The sequence below is a fragment of the Camelina sativa genome, chromosome 9 (assembly GCF_000633955.1).
Source record: "Camelina sativa cultivar DH55 chromosome 9, Cs, whole genome shotgun sequence".
Classification (NCBI taxonomy): Eukaryota; Viridiplantae; Streptophyta; class Magnoliopsida; order Brassicales; family Brassicaceae; genus Camelina; species Camelina sativa.
This window is the reverse complement of record NC_025693.1, coordinates 1,995,914-2,016,089: the sequence shown is the minus strand read 5'-3', so window position 1 is coordinate 2,016,089 and position 20,176 is coordinate 1,995,914. Positions and strand designations below refer to the sequence as shown.

The following is a 20,176-nucleotide window of genomic DNA, read 5'->3' as shown; positions in this document are numbered from 1 at the left end:
GTCAAGGTCCTGTATATTTGTATTCTCTCAACAAGAACCATGAAACTTTAGCTCAAGAAACATCATCACACAAACTAACACAATTCACATAACATGAGCAAAGACAAAGCAAAAATCATTATATCACCCCTCAGATTGGTTCTTCTAGCAGCGACATATTTCAAACGACCAAAACAGAGCAGTACACGAATATTAGAGAACATCACAATATAACATAGTACCTGAAACCGGGGTCGTAATGCAAAATCAGAACGAGTTCATCTCCAAAGTGAAAGAAGCATTAATAATCTAAATTTACATAAATGATATGGCAAACTGAACAACAAAGGAGCTTCAATCTCCACCTTCTCATAATTTGTATTTAATGAAGAATACAACAATAATCATATTACATTTTTTTCTACTTTCTAAAGATACATATTATTCATCCAGGCATATTAAGAATCTTGATTTTTCCCAACTCCAAATAGCACTCTTTAAACGTGAGCTCATCCCACAAGACTTTGGATTGAAATTATCATTGTCTATCTATTTCTGATAACTAAAGACTTGACTAGTGTGGCAATAGTATCTTTTGTCTTAGCGTTTCCCCAACATGGCTAGCTTCAGGACATCATCTTCCTCCAAGCTAAGATCAGAAACCCTGAACGCAAAACAAGAATATAGTCTCAGAAAGGTTAACCCAAAGATTGAATGATGATTATATCAGAATCTGAAAACATTAAAAAAAAAAGAGCAAAAATATCAAAGATTCTTAGCACAGTTTAAGCGTTGGGAGCTCCTTGGCAAGAGCCATAGTTATCTCCTGTAGCTTAGCACACTGTGAAGTAAGCTGGATACATTCCTGTAACAGACATAATAAGAAACTCAACACCAAATGGAGGATATTTAGAAACAAAAGCATCTAATGTTGAGTATAATCAAAAACCTCAGATTTTAACTTAAGCAAGTGCTGAGTCGTTGATATTTCTTGCAGAGACTCTCACCTTTTTCCTTTTTCCTCCTTCAATTGCTCATTACACTGATGCAACTGAGAAGCCAAAAACAAAAACAAAAAAACCCAAAATTTACACACAATCTTCTTAAGGATACTAATCAACAAAGAATAAGAATTCACAAATCATGACCTTATCGGAGACTTCAGCATTCTCTGTTTTCTGCTCATATCAGACAATTTCGCTTGTTCATACTCGGGCAGTACTCAACCATTGCTGCAAAGTAGGGTTTTCCCAACAAAATCGATTTAGCAACGAAATAAATCTAAGAAAAATAAAAAAGAATACAAAGAGAGCTTTATCGATTGAGTGTTGTTCCGTAGTATACTAACCAGAGTTCGTGAAAGATGTCTTTATCGATTGCCAAAGGGTCTTCGTCGGCAAGGTCTAAAACTTGACAGAAGAAGAGGAGGCAACGACTCCGACACGGTGTGGAGCAAAACAAACAGTAGAAGCGAAGGAACAAGATCTGAGAGGCGAATCTCCGGCGAGCCCATAACACGACATGAACATACCTAGTAGACAGCGGTGACTACAACAAGACGGAAACACAGATCTAGCGACGTCGCTGGAAAATGACTCCTGGGTGGTTGTGAGGGAGAGAAGCGGCTAGGGCGAACTCGGTTTTTTAGAAGATGCAAAAGAAAGAAAATGGTTTCTCTCACGAATATATTAATTTTGGAGAGAGAGATCACATAAAACAACTAGGGTTGAGTTAGAGAGATAAGTATATATATATGGTTACTGCATCCGGTTAGGTTAAAATCAAGGAAATGGTATGCATTCGGTTAGGTTCATCTATCGGTTTGGTTAAATTGTCGGTGAGTTTAAAATAATATAATATTACTAGTTGATGGCATAAGAAAGTCAACCGTGAATAGTCTACAGAGAAGTCAACTTAAGCAAACCCTAAATCAAATAATTTTAACCTAATCAGTCTTACCTTCCTTAATTTGACTAGTTTATATGTAAATTTATTTTATTACAATGCAGGAAGTCTATGTGGTTATTATTTGGTCAAATGGTTAACCAAATTATTTTTTATAATTTTTTTAATTAAAATTTAACCTATAATTAAGGAGTAGACTTACTTTGAAGTCTTCCCTTTGACGTAAGTTTGAAATCAACCTTAGAGATATCTATTGCAGACTTCATCGGGTTAAATCTGTCATTTCGGCTTCTGTTTTTTGTTTGGTCGTAAGAAGGTCAACTGTAATTTCAGCACCCTTAGTGGTTATGTTTCTCGAAAAACGAATATGGGGTCTACGAGCTCATTTAAATGCAAATAAAGGTACTAAAAATGCAATTGTCCCTTCTTTTAATGAAGACTCACCTTCTTTTGGTTGCAAATTTTATTTCCCTTTCATGCACCATTCTTTAAAAATAGGTGCTTGGACAGCAAAAGTAATTCAAAATTTTTACCATCGTCATCCAAAAAAATCAATAAGTTCATTTTTCATTCTCGGTTTCTTCTTACTCTTCATCAAAAAATGCATATGTAGAAGAAGAAATATTACCTCAATGTAGAGAAATTATGCAGCAATATTTTTATGTTCTATTGATAGTTAAAACAGAAGTAAACAATTATGTCGTTAATTAAAAAATAAAACAATATAAATAAATATTATTCCATAAAACTGAAAAGAATGGCACATGTCTAAATGGCATATGAATATCTATAAACTAAAACCAACATTTGCTTCCATATCTTCAAAAGTGATATAAATAAAATATTTGAAACACAATCAGTTATATAGAAAAATGATGTTATAGAATTCTAATTTTTATGGGGGATTTGATATTTGATGGTGCTTAGTGAGGTGTTTGCTATTTATAGGAAATTTGTTGATAACAAATGTGTAGGTCGTGCAAAATTGAGTGTACGTCACAAAACTAATTTGAGTTAATGATGTTCTTAATGCATTCAGTTATTTTTCAATGTAAAAAATCTTAGAGGTTAAAGGTCCCAAGAAATACGAAAAATGTTTTGATAGTATAATTAGTGGGTTAAATAAGTTAATTATAAATTTAAGATGATTAAATTAGAAAGATTATAATACAAATAGAAATTTCTAATGCATGGGTGAGAGACGGAACTCAACATAAGAAGATTTATTAGTTACTGAAACGACCCGACCCGTTTATATATATATAATAATAGTTTAATGATCCCATACTCACTAACCACCTAGCCACATTCAAACCAAACAGCGGAATAACCAAACATTAAACCAATGAATTAACCAATAATCAAATAATCATTATTAATTCCATAACAATTAAACCAATGAATCAATTCAACATAAACCAAGGAACCAACAATCCTAGACAACATTTTAAAGACTCCATTATAGCAACCTACCATAAGCCAGACCACAAACAACCGAGCCACTAGAACATCCTCCTCTTCATTGCCTTGATTCCACGATCATACTTTGTCTGTAGCTGCACCACAAACACAAATTGAGATGCATGAGTATTTTCATAAACACTCAGTGAGACCAACTCCAATGGTTACCTCTATATTTTACTCTAAATATAGAGATCTCTAAAAATAGTGTAGAGGTTTACTCCAATGGTTACTCTATTTCTTACTCTAAAATAAATATTTTAAATTTATTATATATGTTTATCTTGTTCTTAATTTCTCATATAGCCCTTTAGTTCTAAAATCTACAAATTGTGTCCACTTATTTAAATTTTAACAAAAAATCAATAAAATTAAAATATTATTAAAATTAAACTTGAAAATTAATTTTTGGCATCTACTTCATTTGGGCAATATTTTGATAACCTTAATGGATCCAGAAGCGATTTACCGGATTATTAATCACTAGTTTATGATGTATTAAGTTTATTTTGGTAAGAATTTGTTTTTATTTAAGTTTTCTATTTCTATTTTAATTTATGGCACTAGTTATGTATTTTATATTTAATGTTTGTTATGTCATTATATTTTCTAAGTTACATATATGTTATTGTTGTGTTTTAATTTAATGTAATATATTTGTTTTTTCTATAAAATTATATAAGTGTAAATTCCTATTAAATAATTTTTTTTGGTATAAAATGGTATAAGATATGATAATTGAAGGATTATTTGTAAATAAAAAAGTTCTACTCTAAAAATAGAGAAATGAATAGTGTTACTCCAAATTTGGAGTGACACTGTTCATTTCTCTATTTTTAGAGTAGAATATAGAGTACCATTGGAGATGATTTTACTCCAAATATAGAGTTTGGAGTAAGATATAGAGTACCATTGGAGATGCCCTGAGACAATCCTCCCATCTAATGGGCTATACACACTAGCAATTAAGAATCTCCAACCATCAAACAACAATCAACAAACAAAACAGGAAGCTGCATCGACCGACACCAAACCACCGCATCGACCGACACTGGCTGGGGTTGCCTCGACCAACACCAAGCCTGCATCGACCGACACCAACACTGCATCGACCAATGTATGCTCGACATTTCACGAAATCCCTAATTGCATCGATCAATACCTCCGCATAGCATCGATCAATGCTCCTAGGTCTTATCACGCCGTCCTCACACTGCATCGACTGACGCACATAGTGCATCGACCAACGCACAAAGTGCATCGACTGATGCACATAGTTGTGCATCGGTCGACGCACATACCAAGTATCGTCTTCTCTGAAACTCCTCGTCAGATCTTCGTTCCTAAATACATCAAACTCGATCTAATGCCACAAAGAAGCCTCAACAAGCCCCATGTGACTCAAAAACATTCTAACAAGCCAGATCTACCACATAACACATAAACACAAAAATCAGAGAAATCTCAAGCTTAGATAAGCCATGATCATGCACTCACCTTTGCCAAAGACCACCAGTAGGTTATTGTGACAACCCGTCCCGTTGATCTGCATATCAATTGGTGACAGCTTGTCCTGTGGGAAGGTTGTTAAAGGGTGGGGACCATGGTTCGAGGAACGCATGGCGCACCAATAACCTACTGGTGGATTGGGATATCCACAGTGATGGGTTAGGATCGATGCCCTACAAGGCCAGCTTCGGGCCTATGGGGTTAGGATCGATTTTTATGTGACAACCTGTCCTGTTGACCCCACTAGCCCACCGCTAGCCGCCCCAACAGACCCCAAGCTGGCTTTGCAGGGCATCAATCCTAATCCATCACTGTAGATATCCCAATCCACCAGTAGGTTATTGGTGCACCAGGCGTTCCTCGAATCCTGGTCCCAACCTTTAACAACATTCCCACAGAACCTGCAGATCAATTGGTGACAGCTTGTTCTGTGGGAAGGTTGTTAAAAGGTGGGAACCAGGGTTCAAGGAACGTCTGGTGCACCAATAACCTACTGGTTGATTTGGATATCCACAGTAATGGGTCTGGATCGATGCCCTGCAGGGCCATCTTGGGGTCCTTTGGGACGGCTAGTAGTGAGGCTAGTGGGCTAGCAGTGAGGCTAGTGGGGTCCACGGGACGGGTTGTTACAAAGATTCTGACTCTAAAACCAACAAATACACACTCCTAGTGTGACAACTTGTCCCGTTGACACCACTAGCCCACTGCTAGCTTGCCCCCATAGGCCCAAAGCTGGCCCTGCAGGCATCAATCCTAACCCCTCAATGTAGAAAGGAACTATTCATCCACATGTAGGTTATTGGTGCGCCAGGCGTTCCTCGAACCCTGGTCCTCACCCTTTAACAACCTTCCCACAGGACAAGCTGTCATCAATCGATGCACCTCCCAAACCGGGAATCCGGTTCGTGGATGTTACAGTTACTAAAATAACATTGCAAAACTATTTAATAACATTGTTGTGTAAATATTTAGAGGTGTTGATAACAAATTAAATATATGTTATTTATGTAGGTAATTCATAGGGATGTCAAAATGATTAACTCAACTCAAACCAACTCATTACCTAATGAGTTTAGATGAAATGAGTTAATGAGTTGATCCAACTCATTTATTTAAATGAGTTGGGTTAACCCATAAGATCATTAGTTTAATGAGTTAAATGGTTAAATGGTTAAATAGTTAACTCAACAGTTATACTAAAAATTAAACTTGAAATTTACATATCAATGATGTTTTTCACAAAACGAAAAAGAGTTTTCTCAGATCTTTGTCTCAAAGATAAACCAATGTAGACTTGATCGACATAAATTGACAAGCATATAGAGATGCATTCATGTTCAGCAAAATGGCATCAAAATGGCATCAAAGGAACACGTGACTCTTCATTTCTTGGAAAAGTTCCAGAGAAGTGAGAAGAGCAATTTAGCAAATATATCAAACATGTTAAGGTTAAAACTTAAAAGCAATCAAATCCAGTGAGTATATATCAACATCCAACACTAAAACAATATACTAATATGAAACATACGATTGAGAAATGACTAAGCCATTTACAAAAAATCTGACTTTAACCATTTGCAGAAAACATGTTTCCCCCACCATCACTTGACCATTCAATTATAATTGTTTAACCCAATTCGAAATTCTAGTTAAGCACACAACAAAATAACAAAAGCCCATGTCTCTAAATCATTACATGCGGCCAGGTCTCCTCTTTCTCCGATTTCACTCCCTCGTTGGACAAGTTCTTACACTTCCGCTTCCAAATTAAAAACCCAAAAACTCTTCTTCGATTCCGTAAAAGAAACAAATCGTTTTGGGAAAAATCACGATGAAGCTCTTTACAATGATGGCTTTAAATCCCAAATTCTAATCAGGAAGAAGCTGTTTTGGGGATAATCAAAGCATTGACTTGTTTACACATTTGATTGGTTTAAAGGTTTTGGTTATATTTAACCGGTTTAAACATTTGAGTCAATTTGACCCAATAAAAGAAGAATTGATGGATTAAATGGTTAAACCATTACCCATTACAACTCAATTTATTTGATCCATAAAACCATTTGAACCACTAACTCATTTTATTCATGAACTTATTAGGGTAAATTTTTTTAACTCATTAGAGTTCATGGGTTGAGTTGAGTTGAGTTGATCCATGAAACCTGACCCATTTTGACACCTCTAGTAATTCACATTTAAGTGTATTAATTGGTTGGTCAACCCAAATATTTTGACTAAATTCTGTTTTGAATGCATATAATTGGGTTTTAATCTTGATTTGAATTCCCCCCATATATGTTTTACTTGCATCCTTTCTTTTATATATGCTTTATTCGAGTCTTATGAGGATTTACTTATACTAAATGAATAGCTGATTTTATCACTCTTCACTATAAGATTTTAAGTTCATATTGGCTTGCCTTTTCACGTATTTAGCTCCCAAGAGGCTCACAGATTTCTATTTTATAAGTGTAATTGCCAATTGACGGATCGTCAGTTATTTTCCATGATTGTTGTTGTGGCTAGAGATGATCATAGGAGTCAAATGAAGTGTGTACGAATAAAATAAATGGTTTTAATTTAGTGACATGTGTCATTTTCTGGTAGAAATTTTTTGGAGGAACCCTTGTTTGTTATATAAGGTACTATTGTAAATTCTTTTTTGACATCTAAATTTTTTGTTATATCATATAATATTGTTGAATCTGACTATATTGTTATTTTTTATCATACGTAATCAAAATTTGTTTATGTATATCAATTTTTTTTTGTCAATATGTATGTTTATATTGTTTTGTAGGCTTTCTCGGTCAAGATGATTTTGATAAATATTTGTTATATAGTTGGTCTATTAATAGCCTTTTTGGGACCTATTTTTTTTTTAAAAGTCTAATACATGTAAATATTGTTTTTAAGATGATTTCAGAACGAAAATATCATAAAGGGAAAGTATTTTCTCTCTTTTGTCGATCTGATAACTGATAGAAATTTGGAAATAATTCTTTAATTGTTTTAATTCAAAACATGATCAATAATTTTAAATGTTATATTGTCTGTGATTTAAATTTGAATGCCATAATATTCGATCAAAAATATTTACCTATAATCTGTTAAAATCTACAAAAAAAAAGTCATGTTACACTTTTGTACTTCTGAAATAATATAGTAAGGATACACAATGAATAATTGGTGATTTCACTTCTATCCATTATCCAAACACATCTCAAACATCCTATCGTAGAAATATAATAATCATACATACCTACATAATTTGTTCTTATATAATTTTATCATACATAATTTGTAAAAGCTCTTATTCATGAAATATTTATGGCTCGTCAGCCATTTCTTCATGATTATGGTCTGTTGTAGCCAGTGCCGGCCTGAGAGTATTTGACGCTTAAAGAAAATCAGAAATTAATGGCCAAAATATTTTTTCATATGACAAAATGATATAAACTTAATTTGATTCATAAAAGTTCAATTAAAAATATGTTAACAAACATCAGAAGACTTGTAAATGTATGAGTAAAGAAGAAAAATTGATAGAGATTGAGAAGATAGAAGAAAACTAGTAATTTTTTATTTTTACCAAATGATTTTTTGTTCAAGTATAACTAAACCGTTTGGTTTTTACTTTTTACTCGTTGTTTTCGATCAGTTACTCTTTACACGAGAAATCAAAGTTGTAATATTTGATGAATTTGAGTAATGAGATCGCCGTAAAAAGAAGAAAAAAACTATATCAATAAAGAAATGGTGAGATGTATTCATTATCCAAACATATTTTAAACCAGTCTAGCAATATATCACACATAGACTTTTCATCAATACATATGCTTATCGCTTATACTTTGTAATATATCTTATTCAAAGAAATATAAATACCCGTCAGAACATCCACATTAGTCTAGATACTCTAATGGTATCTCACAAATATATAATATCAGTAGTTCCAATATATTATAATTAAGTTAAAGAGGTAAATTTTAAATCAAACAAATTTGAACCAATCATAAGTTTACAAGTATCATCAAAGTATCTCATGTTTTACTCACTTCGGACTCTCCTAAACCTCACTTGGGGTTGGCCGGCTTCTTCTTACTGCAACCTAATTATTAAAGAAAAATATTAGTTTATTTACACTTAACACAACATCAATTAGGTATTACGACTTTGTTATAAGATTTACGTACCGCAACATATGCCAACAACAACAGCCACCAAGAGCATAACGACGCATAACACCAAAATCACCATCGAATTCATTTTCCGTTACTTGTTCTTGCTCTCACTAACAATTCTTTTATGTATTTTGTGTGGGTTATAATGATCTTATTATAATCCAAATGTTGGAAGTACTCATAGGAACATATAAAAGTGGTATTTTATAATCAAATTTGATCTTAACAAGCGATCTAATGCCCAATTTTGATATTAATCAGATCATGACATGTGTGATATCTAATATTAAATAGATTGTGATATATGTATGTCATAAATTAACTAATTTAGTCACAATATATGTTTAAGTATATCTAATATTAAATAGATTGTAACATTTGTCAAAGAGTTTCCTCAAAACTTATAATGATTAAAAAAAAACTTATATATACTAAGAAAATTTAATATATATATATATATATATATGACTCTAATGAATTTAGATAACAATAGAATGGATAAAGTAAATGGTAATAGAATGAGTTTTGATATAATAAAATATGAAAAAACAGAAAAATGTAATATTCTTATGAACTTGGATAAGATAAAGAAGAATACAAATAATGAGTAAATTGTATTAATGTTTATAAATAAAGACATGAAAATATTGTGTAAGAAATTAAGTTTGGAATTTTTTAAAAATGATGAATATAAAAAGTTATGATCAATTAAGTTGCCAAATGAAATTATGCAATTAAAGAAATATTATTTGTAATTGTTTATACATTGTCATTATGTGATTCCTGTGTAACATAAACAATATTAGTTTTAATTAAAAAATTGTATTAATATTTTATTTCGAAAATAATTTTTGATGATTAATTAATCCTATATTTTCAGTATGGTATAAAGGTTATTAGTAGATAATTTTTTTTTTATAAATTTAATGATATTACATTTATTTATACATATTTCATAGTTCAAATTAAAAAAACAAAAAGAATTCATTAGTGTACTTCAAGATGGGTTATATAGTGGGAATTATTTTTATTCAAACAAACTTGATCACACACTTGAGAAGCAGAAACATATAATTCATTCACTAAATTAAATCATATATGGAAAAAGAACCAAAAAAAAAAAAAAAAAAAACCTAAACTAGAAGCTAGGGTTTTTTGGATCTTTAAAAGCCCAAGAGTGTTCCTTGTGAATCTCTTCTTCTTCTTCGGGTGTGTAATCGTTCTCGAGGTTAAAGATTTCTCGAATTTCCTCTACTCTCTTTTCTATGATATAATCTGCAACGGCCTGGCAAGTGAGATCAAGAAGATACCGTCACACTTTGAGATAGTCAGCAGCAATAAGGAGACTGACGGTCTTATCAGCATCAAGATTCTTCATGAACACTTCGTCCCAATCCTTGAGCTTCTTCTTCGCATCCTCAGTTGCTACATGATCATCATCGACGTGTCTCTTGCAATACTCGATAACCATGGCGAGGATCATTCCTGTAACTTTTTGAAGCGGGATTGCGTTAGTAGCACAGTCGTCTTCGATCATTTGCCTTACGGTCTGCATTTTTCTCGCCACCACTTCCTCAACTTCGAAAGACTCGCCATCAGAGCTTGTCAACACAATCTTTTTCGAAGACATTGTTTACCTTGAATGAGAGATGGTTTTTTGAATGTCTTTATTTATAAATCTAAGAGTCGGTCAATTGTGCAATAGTCCTTTTCACAATAGACTTGGGGAACCCCTTTTTAAATTAAAAAAAAAAAAACAATATAATTGGGGTAATTAACATGTTGTTTCCTTTTCTCACAAAAAAAAAAAAAAGAAGAAAGAAGAAAACAAACGCAAATTTCTTATTTTAAAAAACGTTTCGTAAAATATATTCCAAAAACTTTTTTAGAAATTTACTAATACTGTTCTGTTTCTTAATTTAAGAAAAAAAGTGTTAAATGTGACTATTTTGTATTTTCAATGCAATTTTTGTATAACATTTTCTAGTTTTTCCATATTTGTTAGAATTACAATCAATAAATTAATTTTACCTTCTATATAAATTAGATATTATTGAATTATATAATAAGAGCATAGATAGTATTAGATTTTGTAAAGAGTACCTTAAACACCTATTTTATAGTATACCGTATACCACTAATGAAAAGACAAAAGTCGCACGATTTCTGGTTATTTGTACACGTTGCTTTGCTTGTGCCTCCAAGAAAGGAATATTTTCAGACTCATAAAGGTCATCCACATAACCAAGGGCTGATCTGCTCAATGTTTGTTTATTTGTTTATGGACCTCCATCGAAGTCCATGTATATAAAATCTCTTAAAGTCAAAAAACACATACACGCACATCAAAACGTTCCTAGGTCTAATTGATCGTCTTCCCTGAAATATATATACTATTGAACTTTTGGAATTCCCTAATTGATCATCGAGCTCTTCCTACTTAATGTTCTTTTCTCAAAGAGATTAATTGGACTTAGGATTCGAAGAATATCTTGTGTTACAAGCTATGGTTTTATGTTTACCGTAGCTTAGTCAGGTAAGGAATTAACAACGTATTAAACAGACCAAAAAGTTGATCACACACTTGAGAAACAGAAACATATAAGTCATTCACCAAATTAAATCATGTATAGAAAAAGAAAAAAATTAAAAAAAAAAAAAAAAAAAAAACTAAACTAAAAGCTAGGTCGTTCTCGAGGTAAAAATATTTATCGAACTTCCTCTACTATCTTGTCTATGGTATAATCTGCAACGGCCTGGCAAGTGAGATCAAGAAGAGACCGTCACACGTCGAGATAGTCAGCAGCCACATGAAGGCTAATGATCTTATCAACATGAAGATTCTTCAAATTCTTCATGAACTCTTCGTCCCAATCCTTGAGCTTCTTCTTCGCATCCTCAGGTTCTGCATGATCATCATCAACGTGTCCCTTGCAATACTCAATAACAATGGCGAGGATCATTCCTGTAACATTTAGAAGCGGGATTGCGTTAGTAGCACAGTCGTCTTCGATGATGTGCCTTACGATCTGCATTTTTCTTGCCACCGCTTCCTCAACTTCGAAAGACTCGCCATCAGAGCTTTTCAGCACAATCTTTTTTCGAAGACATTGTTTACTTTTGAATGAGAGATGGTTTTTGAAATGTTTATATTTATAAACCTTAAGAGTCGGTCAATTGTGCTATTATCCTTTTCAAAAATATAATTGGGGAACCCTTTTTTAAAAAAAAAACACAAATAGAATCGGGGTAACATGCATATTTAATCAATACAATAAAAATACAATGTGTTTCTATCCAGAGGTTGACACCTCAGCTTCAACTTTGAAGCAGAGACTGACACCTCAGTTAAAAACTCTAACCTATCAAATTATAACATTAATACACATCACCTTATTTTATAAGAAAAAGAAGCCAATGTCGTTTTGATGCTTTTCCTGATTTTGGTTCTTCGTCGTCGTTTTCTTTGATAGAGATTTTATTGTTTTTGCTATTTTTCTATTTGTGTTTATCTCTTTCTTTGATTGTCACGCATGTCTCGGATTCCTCTATTATTGCACATGGCGCTTCCAATTGATCGGTTAAAGTCATCAGACCGGATCCGGTTTTGCTGTTTCTCTCAATCTCAATCTCCGGGTGGGTGAGGTGAAGTGGCGGCGATGACGATGGAGAAAAGCCGAGGAAGCTGCTTGTGTTGTATGCTTCTAAAACCGAGAACGCTCTTGATGCGGTGGAGCGTATTGGCCGCGAAGCAGAACACCGTGGATGTCCAACTTCTATCGTCTCCACTGACGAATTCGACGCGGTATGTGTCTGTAAAAAGTCCAATCTTTCTGTTTCGAAGATTGTATTTGCTTCGTTTATCTTACAATTAAAATTGCTCACCTTAGAGAGTAGTTGTGGTAGACAACGATGATCAAGCTATTGGATTTCACAAAACTCTCTTTAAGAGTGGTGTGACATAAAAGGTGTTTTTTGCAGAGTTACTTACCTCATGAGGAAGCTGTTGTTTTTGTTGTCTCCACTACAGGGCAAGGAGACTCTCCTGATTCAGAGAACTTCATGTAGCTACGGATGGTTTAGTTCCAAGAGCATTCTTGGTGATGGTGGGTTTGGTAATGTCTACAGAGGAAAGCTTGGAGATGGGACAGTGGTTGCAGTGAAACGACTGAAAGATGTGAATGGAACTTCTCGGAACTCACAGTTTCGTACCGAGCTTGAGATGATCAGCTTAGCTGTCCATAGGAATTTGCTTCGGTTAATTGGTTATTGCGTGAGTTCTAACGAAAGACTTCTTGTCTACCCTTACATGTCCAATTGTAGTGTCGCCTCTAGGCTTAAAGGTATTGATAAAACTGGTTTTTGTTAATTCATTTTAGTCACAGAAATGTAATCACTGGATTTTAATGGTTTTAATCTACTGCTTTTAAAACAGAAACACCAGAAAGGGAGTGATTTCCTTTAGCAAAGAACAAGAAACACTTATTAAGAAGCTATAGAGAAGTAAGTGTCAAATTTCTCCTCCTTGCATAAACTCGTTTTGTGCAACAAGTTTATTGACTCTGTTGTTTTTCTATTATGTCTATGTGCAGATTCAAGGACCAATAATGAAAGAAAGAACTTGTGGCTTTAAACTTTAGATACTTGATCAGTGACTTCTCCCTTTGGATAATTTGTTTACTTTAGAATGTTTAAGCTTTAGATACTTGATTGACAATGAATCTATACTATATAAGCTAATTTATAAGTTGTTAGAGATTGAAACACCAAAAGATTGTTTACTTATTTAGTTTGAAATATAAGTTATCTTAAATTTGAAATTTCTCTATATTTATTATATTAATGCATTTTCTATCTTATCATTGTATAAACTACAGTTTTTACAGTTAATCAAAAAAATTTTAAAAATTATATTTTTCATAATTTAATATATCTAAAAATAGTTATAAAAAGTATCCTGCAACGTAGCGCGGGTCTAACCTAGTGTTTATTAAAAAGACACTATTGTTACTATCTTATTAATCAGAAAGAAACTATTGTTATTATATTAGAATCTATATATAATAGGAATCCGAATAAATACTATCAAAAGTTGCGTTTTTTCAATTGTACCTTCTGGATAATTTTCTAAAAAGATCTGTAGGAATTTTCAGCTGTGTCTTTTACGAAAAGTTGCGATTGTTCATTGTAACAGTTTTTTTTTTTGTAGAGTTGCAACTGTTCGTTGTAGAGTTATATTTATTCGAATATTTGTATTTTTTGAAATCTATATTATATATATATATATATATATATATATTTGTCTGTTTGAACTGTTTATATTTTTTTGTCATGATTCAAAATAATATAAAATTTCAATCTCAACAGTTTTTAAAGCTTTTTAAATTATTCTCAATCATTCTTCTTTCAAAAGTAAAGAAATTCATCCAATTCTTGATTTAACGAAAGATTTTTGGAATGATGAATCTAATTCACAATTTTTAGTTAATTTTAAATATAAAAATTTAATGAAAATACTTAGAGTTTTTTTCCAAGAGTTAGATGTATTATATAGTGAGTTTTTGGATTTAACTTTTGAATATGATAATAAAGATGTCTTCTATTTAAAACCAGTTTATATGTGTTGCATACATTGGAATTTGGATGTTGCATTAACATTACTACAAAGTCCAGAATTGAAAAGATATCCTTAATCTATATGGTTATCTTGAATATTTTTTATTTGTGTTGGACGCTTTAATTGTAGTAAATGTGAAATGAATTTATATGGTTGCGTATGTTGCATTAACTCTATAGTAAACTGACTACAATAAAAATCTACATAATAATAAAAATCTGAATAAATGCCAGTAACAATTGCGATTTTTCGTCTTACCTTTTCGTTAAATACTTTTCTTTCCTGAAAATAATCATATGGTTGCGTCTGTTCATTGTATAGTTGTATCTTTTCTATTAAAAAAAAATCATACAGTTGCTTTTGTTCATTATAGAGTTATGTCTTTTCACCATATCTTATTTACAAATTTTCGTTCCAATAGTTATGTTTATCTTAATGTTTATGTCTTTTGAACTCTATATATATATTTGTCTCTTCTAAGATAAATAACAAACCAATGAATGATTGTTCGTTGACACAAATTTTTGGTTTCATGCTGAATCTAAATAATATAAATTTTAATATTCAATAACCAACATTCTATAATCTAACTAAAAATTTTAGAAATGATTATAGTAATATAGAAATTTAATCAACTATAATTATGTAACTTACAATGCGTTTATTTATCATAACTTTTCGTAAAATATGTCTTTTTTTAAGATTTAACTATTTCATCTTTTACTTTTAGAAGTTGTGTATTTGTATTATAATTATTGGTTGAGGAACTTTCACTCAAGATGAAATTTATTTTATTTTTTCATTTATTTTATTTTTAAAATTATTTTATCAGAGATTTTCATTTACTTATTATAATCGTATGTTTGATATTCTCACTTGAATCACTTTGTCATAAAATTTGTTTATGAGTAATATAAATATCAATAAATGTTATGATGCTTGTTATCTTTACGATAATATATTTCATACAATATCTTATACTTATAATACATACAAATTATAAGTAGAGTTGTCTTGATTCATTATGACTTTTTATTTAATAATTTTTAACTAGAATTTAGTCTTTTACCATATTATTTTTTTTATTATAAGTTTTCATTTCGACAGTTGTGTTTCTTAAATTAACAGCTATATATGTTTAATATTTATGTTATTATTTTCTTTTTTTGGGATAATTTTTAATTTTATTATTTAACATATATTTGCAAATGGTTTTATAAAATATAATGCTAAATTTAAATTTAATATAACTTATTTTTGAAATATTTCCCCCGCGACATCGTGGTGGTCCGAGTCCTAGTATATATAAAAAGATACCTATTGTTACATTAGATATAGAATTATAAACTAAAATACAACTTATATATATATATATATCTTTTTGTCACCTATAAACTCAATGTAATTATTAACTATAGAGAGATTTTTATGAGTATTTAAGTAATTAATCTTTCATATTTAATATAAGAGGATGCTAGTGGAGTACAATTCCCTCGTCACGTAGGGGACCAAATTAAGCATTTATAACAGTTACGTTGTTCTCTAACTTTTCATCACTTCAATATCAGTGTTTAACAACATACCATATCAGTCGGAATCTTCATTAATTTAATTTACAAATAATTTATCAGTACTGGAGTACTAGGCTCTTTTTCTATTACAGTTGTCGCTTATAACTTCTGAGGTTTGTGGCTACTATTGGGGTTAATTAGTTGGGTTAGAAAACGTGCATGATATGGCTGGTTAAGGTCTGGCTATCGAGAATCGTTATGGCTTGATCATTGCTGGTCCAGTAACAACCTAATGAATGGAAATCTCATTAACGTGAAATTTGTTTGTGGCCTTTTGAGGTCAGAAATACGGTGTTGGAAAGTTATAGAAATCCATTCTTACCGTTTGGCGGTTAATGTTTTTCAGTGTTGATTTGGGCCTCTTGTAATATAAGAGGTTATTGGATGATTTTTTCAAAATGGTTTGCTATATAATTGAAACATGAGAAGGAAAAATACAAGAATTTTTTTATGGTTCAGTATATAGAGAGGATTCCTTAGGCTACGTAGTACGTACGTTCTCCCATTTTCTCTTATGTGCAGTCATATATCACATTGTCATATATCACATTTTCTCTTTTGATAAAAGAGTTTGTATTGTCCGCGCGTGTATCACGTTGTTCACCGGAGGGATATATGGTTATATAACATAGCTTTAACAACAAAATTAATTATAGAGACCAAAAGTTGATCACATACTTGAGAAACGCTCTTCCTCGATCGGATGCTTTGTTTTGTGTTTTTTTTTTGCATCTATTTGAGTTTATACGACCACGACCACAACGCCCCTCGTCTTCCTACAAGCTATGGTTTTATGTTTATGTTTAACTTTGGCCTATAGCTAGTCAATTATCTAGGTAAAAATTAAAAGCGAAATTAAAGAGACCAAAAGTTGATCACACACTTAAGAATAGAAACATAATTGACATTCACCAAATCATGTATATTTGAAAAAAGAGAAAAGAAAAGAAACGAAACATAAAGCTAGGGTTTAATATGGATCTGAAAAATCCCAATCGTTTTCCTTGCGAATGGCTTCTTCGTATTCGTCTTCCTCTTCGGGTGTGTAATAATTCTCGATTTTAAAGATCTCACGAACTTCCTCTGGCGTCTTGTCTTCGATGTAATCTCTAACGGCCTGGCAAGTGAGAACAAGAAGACCCGTGACTTGGAGACGGTTAGCAGCGACGATGAGGTTGAAGATCGTTTGAATATCAAGATTCTTCATAAACTCTGCGTCCCAATCCCTATGATGCACGGTGACGTCTGTCAACCACCGTCTCCCGTCCCAGATTTGTTTTGGGGACGGATACCTGACGGGGACAGCAATGAAACGTTTCTCAGCCGTTTCAGAGAAAGCAGAGACGGCAAGCAGAAAAAGGAAACGGGAATGAAGACATACGGGGACGTTTCCGAATCGTTTCAAAGATAATTTATTTTTTATTTTTTTGAATTTAATGTTAAATTATATTCAAAAGAAAATAAATTGGCTGCAATACTGTTTTTAAAATTAATAAATATATCATTTCATCTTTGAAGTAATATGGCTGCAAACCAAACTTGAATTCGAGCAGTCATCCCCCTCCCCCATGGTGCTCATGCGATTTCGAACATTCTTGTCAATGAACTTGACCAGTTTTTCCAGTGTTGACGACGGTTCTCCATGATGCATGTTGTTACTTTCCCGCCAGAGAGAGTGTATAGTGTTTTGAAAGGTGTATCCCAAGAGAAACCTGTGCGTAGCGTCCAATGCATCACCCGTAAGTAGAGCCATAACATCTCGCCAGTTCGTTGTATATTTGTTCTGCAACAGCCCTTTCACCAGCTGCCCCCACACCTGCTGTGAGAAAGGACATTGAAAAAATAAATGCTCCCGAGTCTCCATGGAATGGTTACAGAAGACGCAACTTGGATTAGCATTTGTGTTCCAGATGATCATCCGGTCCCCTGTTGCCAATCTGTTTTTTGTCAACAGCCATGTAATAAAAGCATACTTCGGGGTGGCATTGGGAAACCAGATAGCTTTGTGATCGCCATTGTTGGACATGCTACGCGAGTGTTTAACCAAGTGTGTTTTGTGTTGAAATCTTTATGATAGCTATTGTTCCTTCCCTTCCATAGAGCCACATCATCTGCTTCTGAACGAATGGAAACATGTTTCGTTATCTCCTCTTCAATTGATATGAAGAGAGGATGACGATGTCGTCTCCTTCTTGACATGTTCATGACATCAGCTAAAGTGCTTGTCTCCGGTATACCAAGAGCAATGGGACCTCTGTCTCCGACTAACTCCTGTAAACAACCCAAAGAACACCAATTGTCAAACCAAAAAGAGGTTGATTCACCGTTTTTAACGTCAATCCGATGGAAAGGTTTTGCTATCTCCCGGTATTTCAATATCTTTTTCCAAATCCATGATCCCTTGTTGGTGTTATCTTTCTCAGCCCATATAGTACCACTGCGGAATAGATATCTCTTCACCCAATCCACCCAGAGAGAGCCTTTAGCAGATAAGAGTCTCCAAATTAGCTTCAAAACACTCACTTTATTAGCTTCCTCAAGCGATCGTAAGCCTAACCCCCCTTCACACTTCGGTAGGCAGACCTATGTCCATGCGACTTTTGTTTTCTTTGCATTTAAAGATGGGCCAGACCACAGAAATGCGGAGCACAGCTTATCTATCTCACGGATGCAAGTTTTTGGAAGCCTAAAAGCGGCTATCCAAAAATTGGTGACACTGAAAATAACTGAGCGAAGGAGTTGCAGTCTACCAGCAAAGGAGAGCATCCTAGCTGTCCACGAGCCGATTTTCAGTCGAATCTTCTCCAGTAGAGGTGAGTAATCCGCATAGGACATTCGCTTTGGTAGCAGAGGTAAGCCAAGATATCTCACTGGTAATGTACCAGTTGCAAAAGGGAATTGTTGAAGGATAGCATGTCGTTGATCCGCAGGTACTCCTGCCATGAATATTGTTGATTTTTCGAGACTGATGTGGAGGCCTGAGTGCACTGCAAAGTCATCAAAAACTCCCAAAACACCTGTGATTGATGGCTTGTCTCCCTCTACAAAAACCATCAAGTCATCAGCAAAGCATATATGGGTGAGCTTCAAATTTTTACAACGTGGGTGGAAACCGAATTCTCTGTTTCGAGAAGCCATGTCAATTTTGCGTGAAAGGACATTCATGCAAATAACAAAGAGGTATGGACTGAGAGAGCAGCCTTGCCGGAGACCACGTAAGCTGCCAAAATAACCCGCCAACTCACCATTCACTTGCATAGAAAATGCTGCAGTCGTAATACAAGTTTGGATCCAGTGCACATATTATTCAGGAAACCCAAGAGCTCTCAAGGTAGTGAGAAGGAAGCTCCACTGTACTGAGTCAAAAGCTTTAGATATGTCAATCTGCATTGCACATCTAGGGGAAACCGCTTCCTTATGGTAGTCTTTAACTAGTTCTGTGGCTAGAGGACGTTCTCCATTAGCAATCTGTATTTAACAAAGGCTGATTGGTTGGGGGAGATAAGCTTAGGAAGCACAATCTTGAGCCGGTTAGCAAGGATTTTCGAAATCACTTTATACAAAACATTACAGCAGGATATTGGACGGTAGTCTTTCATTAACCTTGCTTTCTTCTTCTTAGGGATCAAAGCTAAGATGGTTGAATTCACTCCTTTTGGTAGAAAACCGGTTCTGAAGAAAGATTGGACTGCCACCAGAAAGTCATCACCCACAATAGACCATGATTTCTTGTAAAATTCAGCATTGAAACCATCCGGACCCGGAGACTTATTATTTGGCATCGCAAAAAGAACCCTACAGACCTCCTCTTTTGTAACCTCATGAATAAGCAGGTTTTTATCACTGTCAGTACACTTATGCTATAGAAGGTTTTCCAGCTCCTCAAGTGACCAGCAATCATAGTCTGCATGAGTTTGAGTGAGGAAATCCTTGAAATATCTCTCTGCTTC

At 33.4% G+C, this 20,176-nt stretch overlaps 1 protein-coding gene, 1 long non-coding RNA gene and 1 pseudogene across 5 annotated transcripts; 1 reads left to right on the top strand and 2 right to left on the bottom strand.

Moving 5' to 3' along the window:
* On the bottom strand, positions 245-1,702 carry LOC104710228. Of its 3 annotated transcripts, XR_754948.2 has the most exons (5): positions 1,328-1,702; positions 1,128-1,211; positions 929-1,030; positions 762-844; positions 245-643 (listed from the first exon to the last, which is right to left on the bottom strand). It is a non-coding gene; the product is annotated as an uncharacterized LOC104710228 (long non-coding RNA). The 3 variants fall into 3 exon arrangements; XR_754946.2 differs by having other exon boundaries at positions 245-844; XR_754947.2 differs by having other exon boundaries at positions 245-844; positions 987-1,030.
* Positions 10,177-10,681, bottom strand: LOC104714920 (annotated as a pseudogene).
* On the top strand, positions 12,452-13,853 carry LOC104710227 (probable LRR receptor-like serine/threonine-protein kinase At2g23950). 2 transcript variants are annotated; one of them, XR_754945.2, is made up of 4 exons: positions 12,452-12,843; positions 13,069-13,381; positions 13,474-13,541; positions 13,631-13,853. XR_754945.2 is itself a non-coding variant. In XM_010426798.2 (4 exons), the coding sequence occupies exons 1-3, from the start codon at positions 12,698-12,700 to the stop codon at positions 13,491-13,493; spliced, it is 528 nt and encodes a 175-aa protein (XP_010425100.1). In that variant the 5' UTR covers positions 12,452-12,697; the 3' UTR covers positions 13,494-13,541; positions 13,631-13,853. The 2 variants fall into 2 exon arrangements, 1 of the variants encoding a protein (XP_010425100.1); XM_010426798.2 differs by having other exon boundaries at positions 13,020-13,381.

What these genes read in the sequence shown, in the direction of transcription:
- LOC104710227 (XM_010426798.2), top strand. Translation starts at nt 12,698, where the DNA reads ATGACGATGGAGAAAAGCCGAGGAAGCTGCTTGTGTTGTATGCTTCTA. An exon ending in CCACTGACGAATTCGACGCG is followed by an intron (nt 12,844 to 13,019) that starts GTATGTGTCTGT and finishes TGTTTTTTGCAG; the next exon opens with AGTTACTTACCTCATGAGGA. An exon ending in TGTCGCCTCTAGGCTTAAAG is followed by an intron (nt 13,382 to 13,473) that starts GTATTGATAAAA and finishes CTTTTAAAACAG; the next exon opens with AAACACCAGAAAGGGAGTGA.